The sequence below is a fragment of the Suricata suricatta genome, chromosome 9, assembly GCF_006229205.1.
Source record: "Suricata suricatta isolate VVHF042 chromosome 9, meerkat_22Aug2017_6uvM2_HiC, whole genome shotgun sequence".
NCBI lineage: Eukaryota > Metazoa > Chordata > Mammalia > Carnivora > Herpestidae > Suricata > Suricata suricatta.
Window position 1 is genome coordinate 1,210,493 of NC_043708.1, and position 15,215 is coordinate 1,225,707.

General features: G+C 51.6%; 1 protein-coding gene across 1 annotated transcript in view; it reads right to left on the reverse strand.

Annotated features, from left to right (window-relative positions):
• Positions 1–15,215, reverse strand: part of TDRD9 (tudor domain containing 9) — a 93,407-nt gene that overhangs the window by 22,745 nt on the left and 55,447 nt on the right. The window contains exons 18-24 of the mRNA XM_029950794.1: positions 14,946–15,009; positions 14,637–14,700; positions 14,328–14,372; positions 13,106–13,159; positions 5,491–5,607; positions 4,213–4,320; positions 2,337–2,437 (exon numbers count right to left, since the gene is read on the reverse strand). Coding sequence (XP_029806654.1) covers positions 2,337–2,437; positions 4,213–4,320; positions 5,491–5,607; positions 13,106–13,159; positions 14,328–14,372; positions 14,637–14,700; positions 14,946–15,009 — 553 coding nt within the window. The remainder of the gene's footprint in view (positions 1–2,336; positions 2,438–4,212; positions 4,321–5,490; positions 5,608–13,105; positions 13,160–14,327; positions 14,373–14,636; positions 14,701–14,945; positions 15,010–15,215) is intronic.

Consider the following 15,215-nt stretch of genomic DNA (forward strand, 5'->3'; position numbering starts at 1 on the left):
GCCAGCCCGTTCGGTGCACGCCCCGGCCCGGCTGCGCCTGCGGCCCTGGGAGCACCGGCTGTCCCCTGCCCTCCTCCCGGAGGCCTCACTGCTGAGCACACACCCCGGCCTGTGCCCTCTCGTTCTGTCACCTTCTCCAGCCGGCTCCCGAGTCTCTCCTTGGAAACAGTGTCCATCAGCCCTGAGAGCACCCTCCCAGGACGCTCCTCTAGCTGCGGGCCCCCGCCGCCGCCCTCCTCCTGCCGGGGTTCCCCCCAGCCCCCGTCAGTGCTGTCTGCACGTCTCGGAGACCCGCCTCAGGGGACCCCCCCCTTTGTCCTGCACACGGGACCCACAGCCAAACCCAGGAGACTTAGCGGCGCGCCCGTGGCCTCCTTCGTGACAGACGTCCCCCTGCCTCGCACAACTACCGAGACTCCACTCCCCCTCGCCCCCTGACCCCCTCCCACAAAACTCATGGGTCCCTACACACCCGTCTACTGTCCTCGTCCCGGCCAGGCGGCCACCAAGGACCACCCAGCACAGGGCGCCCAGCCTCCAGCACACGCACCAAGCGGGCCCAAGGCCAGCCGCCGTCACACGGCCTCCGTCCGCACCTCGCCCCCGTCCAAGCTCTCCCAAGTCCCCGCTGCTCCCGCGGGGCTCCTCCTGCCGTGGCAGCCACCCCACCAACCAGCCCGTCCACCCCGTCGCCAAGTCCCCAGTGAGCACGACCGCTCCTGAGCCCACGAAGAACGTCTTCTGACCACCTGGGCCTCCCTGATGACAGCTCCAGACGGACAAATGTCTGTGGAACCCCACACCTAAGCAGCCCCCTCCCCGCCGCTGGGCTGGAAGCTTCACGAGGGGGAAACGCTGTGCCTGGGGGGCTACCGCCTTTACTCCCTCAAATGGTGACTCAGGCCGGCCTTTGTCCTTCCCCGCTCGGTGCACAAGGACCGCTCCTGGCACAGCCAGAAGGGCGGTCACTTCCAGTAACTGACACGGCATCGCTATGGCGGCTAAAAAGCCAGAAATACAAGGAACCGTGTAAAACAGGAGTAAAATACCTACTGAAAACCGGCTCCGACAGGAAGAATACGAAACAAACACGGACTCCAACCCGGCGACAAGATCAGGGAGAGCCCGGACTGCCGGCCGCTCAAACCCGGCACAGGTCACCCACGCACGACGGGGCCGCGGCCGAGGCAGAGGGACCTCGGAATTCAGGACAGACGGCCTCACCGTGTGGCCCCAGTTGTAAAGACAGGATTCCATAGAAGTGACTAAGAATGCGTGATCTGAGGAGCTCCCGGGCGGCTCGGTTGCTAAACATCTGACTTGGGTCAGGTCATACCTCACGATTTGCAAGTTCGAGTCCCGTATCGGGTGAGCGCGAACCCTATCTTAGGTGAGCCCACTTCTCTCTCCCTGCCCCTTGCTCACTCGTGCTCTCTCTCTCTCTCGCTCTCTCAAGAACAGCACAGAAAGCCAGTTTCAGTGTAATTTGTACTAGAATATGTAAGAAGACCCGAATGACTGTGGGCTCAGCCAAAGCCGTAAGCACCGTGGGGAGGCCCTAGACTTTGTCAGGTCACGGACTTGCTGTGCGAGGCATTTCCATGCTTACAGAGAAAATCATATTAATCACAGGCACAGAACTTAAAATGTCTGAGGGGATTAACCCAAACTGAAAAGGGATCAAATGTGCTCAACTTGAGTTACTGGGCATCAGCTTAATTAACTAAATAAAACTTACAGACCATCAGCAAAAAATCTCCAATTTTAAATCTAAAAGTCAATTTAAAACTATAGTCTTTTCTGCACATAAACATTCCCTCCTAGAAATAAAAACTCAAAGTGACACTCCAAGACGTGCCATTCTGTCCCTTATATCTGCAATTCAAATAAGCTGAAATGTAATTCAGTGCTCTCAGTACCTGTCTGCCAAAACTAGTTCAAACACACGAGTTCTGAGTAACTACAAGCAGGCAAGCCCCGTCCTGGGCTGTCTCGGTGACCTTCAAAGTAACGTATCACTGGTGACGCACCGTGACCTCCAGGAGCGGGCGACCCCCGCCTCCAGCATCCGCCCCAGGCACTGCAAGGCATCATGGGGGCCCTGTTGGTAGCAGACCACCAGGCTCACAGCTTAGTCCCTTTAGGAGGTCACTTGGCTGAAAGAGGAGTGACGGAGACTGATAACGAGGTAAACCACAGCTACATGCGAAGGCCACGAGGAAAGGCCCGAACGAGGCCCATTCCCACGCACACTCAGTTTTAAGAATTCGTTCCTGCAAACACGAAACATGCTACGGCTCTTTCATAATCACAGCTGGTTACAAAAATGCACTTACTTTGTCCCGTCAAACACAATGGATTTGACTTGACCGCACTGTCTGAAGAGAGACTGCAGCTGTTTGTGGTAGAGAAACCCGTAGGGAGGGATGTGCTTCAGCTGTAACACAGAGCAGAGCGGGCGCTAAGGACGTGGTGCTGATGATCCTACGTGAAAGCTGCTGCACGCTAGTTTAGTTCACAAGAACAGTTTATTGTCTTTGACCCTAAGATGTAGACTCTATGGACTAAGCTTCAATAACAAATATATGCTAAATAAAGGATAATTCTTTATCTGTGAAAATAATCCAAAAGTCCAACAGAAAAAAATAAAACCTGTTTCTTATTTTACCTTCAGCAAGCTGACGGACACATCTCCGGCCAGACCCCTCGCACGAACAGGACAACGGGCACTGGCAGGGGCACAGCCCCCTGGGCTGAGGGGCACGGCACACCGCGGCCACAGGTCAAGCACACTGAGCTGCACCGCCCCCCTTCCCCCACCCCCCCCACCTGACTGCCTGCTTTCTCCCTTCCATCTGGGTGATCCGTGCTCCAGGCTCTGACTGGGCAGAGCACTCAGGGCCCCTCTGCCCGTGGCCAGGTCCTGTTTGTCCCAGGCCTCAGGAGAGGTGATGGGGGAAAGGGTTGGGGGGAAGCCCGGGCTCTGAGCTGCCGGTCAAGTGTCCCGAGTAGGGTACAGAGTCGCTAGGACTCACCACACAAGAAGTAAGGATAATGTAAGCCCCCACCCTGAGGGGTCAGTGTGAGGCTCAGAGAAGCGGAACACAGAATGTGAAACAAAGGGCCTCCCGGGGGGTGCCGAGTCAACGCGCGCTACCGCCTGGTTCCTGAGGCTCGCAGCGGGCAAAGGTCTGGCCCCAGGCCACCCCGGGGGGTGGAGGCGGCAGGCACCGCTCGAACCCCACGAGGCCTGCTCAGGACCCTTCCCGCCGGGCACAGGGAAGGGGAGAGCACCACTTCTGGAGTCGAGGGGGCCCCACGAAAGAGCCCGTCCGGCCTGAAGACCCAGAGGGGCAGTGTCCCCGGCAGCGGCGAAAGGCTAACGACCACCTTGTGCGTTAAAATCCCTTCTCCTGGTTCGGAGCGCATCCCCGCGGCCGGCCCCCAGCCTGAGCACCACGGCCCTCAGGCTCGCCCAGGGGCTCCACAGCACTCAATCCTCTGGACCCACTCCCTGCGGTGACTGCGGTGACGTCACCGACAGGAAGAACCCGCGTGGTCAGGCGCTTACCGGACGTCAGCCACTTAACTGAGGGCTTTCCGCCCCCCGCTCTCAGGTGTAAATTGAGGACAGAACTGAGCGCTCCAGGAAAGCCCAGCTCCCAAACCCTTCCCTCCAGCCGTGCGGCCTGAGGCTCCCGTGGGCCTGGGTTCCAACACACGGGCCCCAAGCGCCCACCCAGCGGGTCCAGGCCCACTGCTGAACATCAGATTCACCAAAACGCTTATTATTTAAATCCTAATTTCCGGGCCTTTCCTTCTGGCTCGGATTGTGGCATAGGGCCCTCAAGTACTTATACACAGACCTCTCCAGGCGACTCTGCGGGGCGTTCAGGCCTGTGGGTCTCAGCGCAAATCAGAGGACTAAGCTGCCACCCAGTAGGCGTCTCACTTTGTGTAAAATGTCAACGAGATAAACTTAGGGAAAAGGACCCTAGCCCCTCCAGCACAGCACACCATCAGCAAGCATGAGCCATAAATATGTAATTTCCCAGAGCTTTCTTTCAAGCCAGGTCTGCCAAACAGGAAGCAAGACTCAGGGGTGGGTGGCTGGACGTGACGAGTCCAAACACGCCATCGGCGCCCGGGTGAGGGGCGACAAGTCCCCGGGTGTTCGCGACCGGGAATCGGCCGCAGACACGGAGCGCCTACCACGACAGTCGTCCTCGGGTCCTTGCCGGCCAGCTCCCTCACCGCCATCTCCTCGTCCGGCTGTCCGAAAGTGAAGTAATTTGGGTAAAAAGCACCTGCCAATACAACCTGGAAGAGATGTGTATTTTCATGAAGTGACACTATTTGTCAGCCTGTCTCACCAATATGCTGATCTTCTCCCAGGATGATGTTAACAGCTGTAAGGTGAAAAATGAGTTTGTAAATTCTGGTTATTTCATCGCAATCAGAGAAGCAGTCTGGACACGGTCTTTCTTCAGAGGACCCGGAGCCCATCTCAGGAGGGTTAGGAAGCAGTGCTGAGCACAAGTGGGGCCCAAATGGCTGTGCGCACTTTCCCATCTCCCTGGAGGGGAGGGGCACATCCAGGGTGCACTTCTGAAAAGCACTCTGCCGGGGCGCCTGGGGGGCTCAGTCGGCTAAGCGTCCGACTTCGGCTCAGATCAGGATCTCACAGTCCGTGGGTTTGAGCCCCGGGTTGGGCTCTGTGCTGACAGCTCAGAGCCTGGAGCTGCTTCAGATTCTGTGTCTCCCTCTCTCTCTGCCCCTCCCCAGCTCTTGTGCGCTCACTCTCTCTCTCTCTCTCAAAAATAAACATTAAAAAAATCTTTTAAAAGCACTCTGCGAAGAGTCCCTCTTCAATCGAAGTATCGCTCGGAACACACACTCACAGATGACTCTCCCGGCCATAAGGCGATCTGACACCCAGAAAGCCACTGTTTTCCGGCCTCACTCCACTTACGGACATTTCCCTACAACACAGTCCGAGGTGCTGATGCATACAGACGTGTTCCTCCTCTGGACCGCAGAGCAGAGCGTTCGTCACCTTTCTAGAACATGCTTCCCTCCACACAAGCCCTGCAAGGTCCCATCCAACACACTAACTTGACCACAGCCTCCACTGTTAGTACTTTCAGTGTAAGGAAACAGCTACGTATGTGAACAGCATGAAGAACACTTTCAGCCTCTTCAGCAGAAGCCCGAGGGCCTCTCCCGCAGCGGGGCAGCGGCCGGCGTGCCACGGAAGCGCGCCCCTGCAGACCGGCAGCAGCTCCGGCCGGCCAGCTCGACGGCGTGGAAGACCAGCCCTGCGCAGCAAGAGTGTCTCCTAATCCCAACGGCAGGATGAACATCAGGGACCTGAAATCTCCTTCGAGACATGATCTGTACCAGAAAGCCGGAGGGAGCACTCCCTCTGCCACAGGCCCTGGCCAGGACGGAGGGAGGGTCAGGGCGCGTGTCCAGGAAAGCCCGGCGCACCTGCAGGATGAAGCGCTGCTTCCACACGTACTCCTGGTCCACCACGGGCCGCTGCGGGTCCACGTGCATGTTGAACTGCGAGACCCGATTCTTCAGGTCTTCGTATAACTCAGCCACCTAAGAGAAACACATGGAAATATGAGGTCTCCCAGGACTCTGCCATTCAAAAGAGAGAGAACACTGGAGAGTCAGCACCACGGGCAAAGCGCTCCCACGTCTACGGGATTGAACGTGGAATTCGTGAAGAGTCATCTTGTCAAAGACAAATTAATAAGCGATGGAAAGGATGCTCAACAGCAACACTAACAGAGACCCCCAGGACCGGGGCACCTGGAGGCTCAGTGACTTAGGTGTCCCACCCTCGGTCTCAGCTCACGTCATGATCCCAGGGTCACGGGATGGAGCCCCACAATGGGCTCCACACTGACAGCACGGAGCCTGCTGAGATTCTCTCTCTCTGTCCCTCCTCAGCTCGTGCTCTGTTCTCCCTGCCCCCGCCCCAATAAACAAACATTAAAAAAAAGAAAATGCCAGGATATAAAACCACATATGCTTCACGGTCCCAATTTATACATGCACACGTGTGCGCACTCACACAACCGCGACAGGCGTGCACCCACAACGCCCTGTGGGCATCCAAGGGCAGGTAAGCAGGTAACCTGAACCATCTCCTCTGCTTTAAGTTCTTTGTGTGCCTTGGAGCGCCCACCATGAACGTGTGTTGCTTTTGTAATTAAAAACAAGCTGAAGTGACCAATGGTTCAACAGCTGCACTAAAAGCCATCTTCCACAGAACATCAGACTTCAATGTGCACACACAAGACTGTGATGTACCAAGAAATACCTTTAATACCTATAAATTGCTCATAAATTATCACAAAATTATCTTAAGAAACTAAAAAAGTAAAAAACTATACAAACCACAGGTGTGAACATTAACTGGAAAAAACAACTAAAAAGAATTGGGAAGACAGAAACACTTAAAAGCCATGATCTGTGAGAATACGGAAAAGGCCTGGCACATGGAAGAAGGACCAAGCCCAGCACCCCTGGCGCATGAAAGAAGGACCAAGCCCAGCACCCCCATGTTAACCGATGCACTTTCGTGTTCCTAAAACCTTATTTTTTTAATGTCATTTATTGTGAGACAGAGTCAGTGAGCAGGGGAGGAGCGAGAGAGAGAGAGAGGAAGAAAGAGAGTCCCAACCAGGCTTCCCGCTGTCAGTGCAGAGCCAGACATGGGGCGTGAACTCACAGAACTCTGAGATCAGGACCTGAGCTGAAGTCATGAGTCGGATACTTAATCCCCTGAGACACCCAGGTGCCCCCTCCGGAAACCTTTCTTAAGGCTGTCATGAGACATGACTTCTCTAGTTAAAAACCAGTTTAGCAATGGGGCGCCTGGGCGGCTCAGCTGGCTAAGCCTCTGACTTCGGCTCAGGTCATGATCTCACAGTTCCTGGGTTCGAGCCCTGCGTCGGGCTCTGTGCTGACAGATCAGAGCCTGGAACCTGATTCAGATTCTGTGTCTCCCTCTCTCTCTGCCCCTCCCCTGCTAGTTCTGTTTCTCTCTGTCTCAAAAATAAATAAATATTTAAAAAAAATTTTTTTTAAATTCAGCTTAGCAGATGGACACTCTGCTTCTCCCATCCCCAAAATGCAACTGGATCAGCACCAAACCATCCTGCACACCTAGAAAACTGATCTGAGGACCAACACAACAATCTGCACAACGTCAGCCACAAAACTCAGCCGGTACGCAGCACGGAGAATGAACTGGGAGAGAGAGAAGCTGTGGAGGTAAGGAGCTTTCTTGTTTGCAGAGAGAGGACAGGGATGGGGGAGAGTACAGGAAAAGCACCCCCACCCAAAGCAGCTGGAGAGAAAGAGAAGAGTGGAAACACGCACAAGAAAAGAAGAAAGGAGAAAGGACGGGATTCAATACCATTAGGCTCCATAGACAGGGAAGCAGGCAGTCGGATGCTCTGGCGGGAGGGGTGAATCCCCAGGGGAGGACAGCGAGGTCCGGGGGATGTGAGGGCCACACGGGCAGAGGTGGGTCCCCTGCTGGGAGCACATCTGGTGGAGGCTGTGCGGCCTGCCCACAGGCAAAGGTCCCAGTGGACTCCGGAGAACAGCCATGTTTGCTGGCGTTGGAATAAGGACGCCAGGGTGCAGGGAAGCCTGGTGCCAGGTGTGTGCTGTGATTTGCCACAGTCTCTGAAGCGCTGTGGCCACATGGTCCCAGGGGCTCTCTCGCGGGCAAGCTGACACTGGGCCGTAGCCTCTGGGCCTCTGCAGTGGCGCAGTTGGGTCAGCGTCCCAGGGGGAAGCCGGCACTGGGCCACCACTTAGACCCTCCCCTGGCAGATCTGAGCGGGTCAAAGCCACAGGGCCCTCAGAAGTGAGGGGTTTGGAGGCACAGCCCCATTTGAGAAACTCAGGTGAGGCACCGCCTGGCAGGCTGAGAGGTTGGCTGCCAACAGTGTAGACGCAGGGAGTAGACAGAGCAGGGGTGCTTGACAGTGGGTCAGGGAGAGCACAGAGTTCTGATGACAGAAACTGGAAAGCCGGGTGACTCCATTTTCCTCTCCCGCACCGGTGCGCACACCTGCACGCGCACCACACCAATCCACCCCAGTAAGCTGAGCAGCACCACCTAGTGGAGAACGGAGCCGTTACACCAAGCCCCGTCCAACTGCACCGACCCAGTCCTGGAGGACGACCACAAGTCCCCCCACCTGCCCAGTGTATGGACCATAAATACTTCTAGTTGAACTCTGAGGGAAAACTGAATGCAATTTCGGATTTTGTTCTATTCACTGGTCCATCTATAAATTCTTTTTCTCTTTAATTTTTTTTAAATTTTTAATTTTTCAATTTTTACTTTTTATTCTTTTTCTTCCTCCAAAATGACAAAAAGAAGGAATTCACCCCAAAAGAATGAACAGGAAGAAATGACAGAGACTTAATCAATACAGATATGAACAAGATGTCTGAACCACAATTTAGAGTCATGATAATAATAATACTAGGTGGGGTTGAAAAAAGCATAAATTTCTTTCTGCAGAGATAAAAGAAGTAAAATCTAGTCAGGACGAAATTAAAAATGCAATAACTGAGGTGCGATCTCGAATGGATGCCATGGCGTCAAGGATGGATGAAGCAGAGCAGTGAATGAGGGACACAGAGACTGAATTAGGAAGAAAGACGAAGCAGAAAAAAAGAGGGAAACTGAGGCAAAAGAGCATGAAGTGAGAATGTGAGAACTCAGTGACTCATTAAAAAGGAATAACATCCGAAATGCAGGGGTCCCAAAAGATAAAGAGAGAAAAAGGCTTATGTGAGCACATCATAGTGGAAAACTTTCTTCACCTGGGGAAAGACACGGACTTCAAGATCCAGGAACCACAGAGGACTGCCACTAGATTCAACAAAAACCGACCATCACCAAGGCATCTCTCAGTCAAAGTCACAAAACACACAGCAAGGGAAGAATCATGAAAGCAGCAAGGGAAAAAATCCTTAACCCATAGGGGAAGAGAGTCAGTTTCACAGCAGACCCAGCCACAGAACCCTGGCAGGCCAGGAAGGAATGACAGGACATATTCAATGTGCTGAATGGAAAAAACATGCAGCCAAGACTTCTTTATCCAGCAAGGCTGTATTCAAAATAAAAGGAGAAAAAAAAGTTTCCCAGACAAACAAAAATTAAAGGAGTTCATGACCACTAAACCAGCCCTGCAAGAAATTTTAAGGGGGACTCTCTGAGGGGAGAAAAGATGAAAGAAAACAAGAAAGCCCAAAGGCAACAAAGACTAGAAAGGACCAGAAACTACCACCAGAAACTCCAACTCTACAGGCAACAAAAAGCCAATATATTTACATATTTTTGTACTCACTCTAAATGTCAATTGACTAAACACTCCAATCAAAAGACACACAGTAGCAGAATGGATAGGAAAACAAGATGCATCTATATGTTGTTTACAAGAGACCCATTTTAGACCTAAAGACACCTTCAGATTGAAAGGAAGGGGATGGAGAACCATCTATCATGCTAATGGTCATCAAAAGAAAGCCAGAGAAGCCATACTTACATCAGACAACCTAGACTTTAAAATACAGACTGTAACAAGAGACGAAGAAGAGCATATGTCAAATTTAAGAAGACCTAACAATAAATCATCAATAATAAATGTAAATAAACAATAAATCATAAATAAATAAATCAAGAAGACCTAACAATTGTAATAATTTATGCCCCAATGTGGGAGAAGCCAAATATATAAATCAATCACACAGAGAAACTCATCGACAATAATACCATAATAGTAAGGAACTTCAATACCCTCTTGCAGCAATGGACAGATCATCTAAGTAGAAAATCAACAGGGAAACAATGGTTTTGAATGACACACTGTGCCAGATGGACTTAACAGATATATTCAGAACGTCTCATCCCAAAGCAGTGGGACACACATTCTTCTCCAGTGCACATGGAGCATTCTCCAGAAGAGGTCACACAGGGGACACAAACCAGCCCTGAACAAGTACAAAAAGATGGAGAGCAGACCGGGCCTATTTTCAGACCACAATGCTATGAAACTCAAAATCAACCACAAGAAAAAATCTGTAAAGACAACAAAGCTTGGAGACTAAAGAACATCCTACTAAAGAATGAGTGGGCTAACCAAGAAGTTCAGGAGGAAATTAAAAAGTACCTGGAAGCCAATGAAAACGGTAACACCACAGCCCAAAACCTCTGGGCCACAGCAATGGCGGTCAGAAGAGGCAAGCATACAGCAATCCACGTCTTCCTGGAGAAGGAAGAAGGTCTCAGATACACAACCTAACCTCACACCTTAAAAGTTGGAAAAAGGACAGCAAATAAAATCCAAAACCAGCACAAGATGGAAAATAATAAAGATTAGAGCCGAAATCAATGCTATTGAAACCAAAAAAACAAAGCAATAAAACAAAACAAATAAACAAAAAACACACGGAACAGATAAATGAAACCAGGAGCTGGTTCTTTGAAAGAATTAACAAAATTGATTAACTCCTAAACAGACTGCTCAGAAAGAAAAAGGAAAGGATCCAAATAAATAAAATCAATAATGAAAGAGGAGAGATCACAAGCAACCCTGCAGAAATACAAACCATAGAAGATAATATTATGAGCAAGTATATGCCAATTAATTGGGCAATCTAGAAGAAATGGACAAATTCCTAGAAACATATAAACTACCAAAATTGAAACAGGAAGAAATAGGAAATTTGAAGGGACCTATAACCAGTAAAGAAATTAGATCCGTAATCAAAAATCTCCAAAAAGACAAGAGTCCAGGGCCAGATGGTTTCTGGGGGAATTCTACCGAACATTTAAAGAACAGTTAACACCTATTCTTTTGAAGTTGTTCCAAAAAATAGAAATGGAAGGAAAACTTCCAAACTCCTCCTATGAGGCCGGCATTACCTTACCTCGATTCCAAAAAAAAAGGAGAACCAATATCCCTGGTGAACACGGATGCAAAAATCCCCAACAAGACACTAGCCAACTGGATCCAACAATACACTAAAAGACGTCAGACAGAATATGGAAGAGCCCGAATGTCCATCGACTGGCCATGGGTAAGAAGACGCGGTACATATATACAATGGAACAGTACTCAGCAATCACAAAGAATGAAATCTTGCCATTTGCAACAATGTGACTGGAACTAAACTGTATTATGCTAAGTGAAATTAGAGAAAGACACATATCCTATGACTTCACTCAGGTGTGGGATTTAAGGTACAAAACAGATGAACAGAAGGGAAGGGAAGCAAAAACAATATAGAAACAGGGAGGAGCAAGACATAGAGACTCTTAAATACAGAGAACAAACTGAGGGTTGCTGGAGGGGTCGGGCGGGGGTGGGGGGACGGGCTAGATGGGCAAGGGGCGTTCAGGAGGACACTTGGGATGAGCACTGGGGGTCATATGTGGGGGATGAATCACTGGATTCCACTCCTGAAATCATTACTGCACTAGATGCTAACTAACGTGGATATAAATTTTTTAAAAAATAATAAATAAATTGCTTAAAATTACACAAGTCACTTTCTCTGACCAAAATGCAGTAAAATCTGAAATGAACAAAACAAGGTATCTAAAAATATTTCTAGCTGGAACTCAAATAGTCTTCTTGAAATCTCTTTCGTCAAGGAGAAAACGGACACTCAAAGAAGTGACGGGCAGGAGTAACAACAATCCCCCTTGTCATAAACCAACAGGACGTGGCCCACGCTGTGTACACCAGAAAATACGCTTTAAATGCTTCTAATGAGAAAAACTTGGAAGTGTTAACAGATTAAAGACCCATCTCAGGAAGACTAAAATAGTAAACCGAGCGACAAAGAACTAAATTAACAGAAAAAAGCAGGGTGCCCGGGGGGCTCAGTTGGTAGAGCAATTGACTCTTAATTTCAGCTCAGGTCATGCTCTCACGGTTTGTGACACTGAGCTCCATGTCGGGCTCTGCGCAGACAGTGCAGAGCCTGCTCGGGGTTCTCTCCCCCCCCTCATTCTCTGGCCCTCTCCCACTTGCACTCCCTCTCTCAAAATAAACAAACATTAAAAAAAGAAAAAACAGAAAAAAGAAAAGGGTCAATCGATTAATATCCTCTACCTTTCTCCTTCCCCAAAAATACGTACACAGTAAAACTAACAAATCAAACCAAGAGTTAAGTCCCTTGAAAAGAAAGCAGGCTAAGCCTGCTGCCACCTGTGCAGGGAAAGTGAGCGCAGCAGGCCTGGCTCACCCACACCCTGCACAGTCCACGGCCAGGTGAGGTTCCTGGGAGGCGGCCTCTACAGCCCTGGGACCTTCCTGCCCCCCGGGAGTGTCTGCTCCGCCTGAGGTCCTGGGCCTGACAAGTCGTTCTGGGAGCAAAAGGATTTACGGCAGAGCCCCTCCCACACGGTCCCAGCGGGTCCCCTGCAGGGCTGACGGCTAAGTGACCAGGGTCAGCCCGGCAGGAGCTTCCCGCAGGGGAAAGCCTGGACCCCAAGGCCCGAGGGAGCGTCTCCGGCGGCACGCTTCCCCCGCACCGTCAACCCCCGGCTGCCGGGAGGGCTGGCCGCGCCCATGAGCCCACGCGGGGACACAGCTAAGGCCCGGCTCCCTCCACTCACTTCGGGGAGCGTCCTCTGGCCATGAGAAACTAGAACCACGAGCACAACGGCTCTTGTGAGCTCTGTGAGTCCTTCCGGTGGGTCACTGAGCCCGACGGTGGGCTTGGGGACCCCCCTGAACACACAAGTCTAATCAGGAGTCTGAGAGAGCACAAGAACACAATATTCAGGATGAGAAAATGAAGCTGTCACTTTGGAAATTATAATACTTATTGAACATATGTAATTAAGTACATATAACATATAACCAACACAGAGGTTATAGAAGTATTATACGTAGACACAAATATTTATGAGTTACGTAAAAACTGGATCACACACACACAGCACATGTATAAATCCCACTGAAGCTAGAATCTCACTTACCGCCCTGTGTATTGTGGGTACATAACAAACATTTGATAGAGCTTTATATTCAAAGAATTTACAACTTACCTCTCTAATTCTCTTGATCTGAATGTAATTTAACCGTCCCCAGTCAAGTTCATCCTTTAAATAAAGGCAGAACACTCAGTATCAATTAACAAACGAGAGCTGACGTGCTACCGTAACACAGAGCTCACAGAGGGCGCGCGCCGAGACAGACGGCAGAGCGGACGCGCTGAAAGGCAGCTGTAACGGGCAACTCGGGGGGCAGCTGCGGGGGCAGCTGTGGGCACTGGCCTGTCTACAGTCTTTGGGATCTAAGAGAACAAAACCTGATCAAATAACTAAAATAGTTTTAAAAAGGAGGCCTTCACACGGAGTTCTTTAAAGGTTTTATCTAAACTAAAACTCAGGAGACAACAGCTACAGGAAAGGATTCTTCCTTTTGTTTGGCTCTGACACACCATTCACTGTCAAGTCGGCTCACATGCGCGTGCCCCGTGTGCTCTCGGCTTCGGGAGTGGGTTCCCGTGGCTCACCGCTTCCGTCCAGCACCCGTGCCCGTCCCAACACGTGCCTCCTCAGTGCCCATCCGCCATTCCCCCCCTCCCCCACTCCCTATCAACCCTCAGTCAGTTCTCTGTGTTTGAGTCTCTTATGCTTTGCCTCCCTCTCTCTCTGTTTGAAACCACTTCTCCCCCTCCCCCATGGTCTCCTGTTAAGTTTCTCAAGTTCAACATACAAGTGAAAACATATGGCATCTATCTCTGACTGACTTCTTTCACTCAGCCTAACACCCTCCAGTTCCTTCCACACTGCTGCAGATGGCCATTTTCAGAGGGGCACATGCCCCCCAACGTCTGTAGCAGCGTTCCCTCTCAACAACAGCCAGAGTGTGGAAAGGCTGCAAGTGTCCACCGGCCGACCAACGGATCCGGGAGACGCGGTGCAGAACGCCGCCTGGCGGGTCCTTAGCTGCGAGCAGCACCTCCAGGCACAGGCCCGGAGGCACGAAGCCCTTGAGACTGAGGTGTCCCCAGGCTAGACACAAGGGCCTCGGCCCCGGGAGCCGCCTCCCAGTGACCACTACCCCGAAGACAGGCCCCAAAGCACTTGGCCCGCGGAGCGACCACCTCTCCAGGTCCAGCCTGCCGCCCTCTGAGGACAGGCCGAAGTGATCTCGGCTCAGGCCTGGCGCTCTCCCGTGTCACCCATGGTGCCCAGGCCAAGCGAGGGGACAGCTCCCTAGATCCCTGCACCCAGACACAAACAGAAGAAACAGCTGACCAACCTTCGGGTGCCGAAGCTCTCCTCTCTGCCTGCACGCCTGCCAAGTCTACAAATAAATGGCCCAGTTTCAAAACACTTTATTAGCCAATTAAAATTTGTTAGAGTCTAATTTCAACACATTTTGACCCCAGAAAACTTACAAAACAAAAATTTTCCCAACAACTTTGTAACACTCGACCTCCCCTCCCCCGCCCCCCGCATCTACCTCGTCCAACACGGTTTGTTGGATGCTGGACGCCACCACGCCTGGCGGTGCCCTCGGCCCAGACAGGGCTGCGGCCCAAGCGCACGAGCCCGCGGAGGCACTTACTCTGAACGCCTCCACGAGCGCTATGCAGTCGCTCTTGCTGCTGCCAGAGAACTTCATTTTGTTCCTACAAAGAATGAACAGTGTCATCCGATGCCCTTAAAAAGTGACTTTTAAGAATATCAATGCCAGCGGTGCCTGGGGGGCCAGTCTGCTAAGCGTCCGACTCTTGATTTCAGCTCAGGTCATGGTATCGCGTGCGTGGGTGCAGGCCCATCAGGCTCCGCAATGTCCCTGCTTGGGATTTTCTCTCCCCTCTCTCTCAAAACAAATATTTAAGAAAAAATATGTAAATGTATGAGTGCTAAATACCTGTATCCATCAAGTTGCTGCCTAAAAGGCATCACAAAAAAATTCTTCAAGGAAAGCGCCGAGGCTGACAAGAAGAGCGGAGACAAGGTGAGGCAGCAGAGCGGCGCCCGCAGCCCCCGCGACCCCCCTGCGCCCACAGCACCCCCCGGACACCCCTGCTCCCGCAGCCCCCCCCCGCAAACCCCCTGTGCCCGCAGCCCCCCCTGCGGACATCCCTTCGCCCACAGACCCCCCCTGCGCCCGCAACCCCCCCCCCGCGGACCCCCCCTG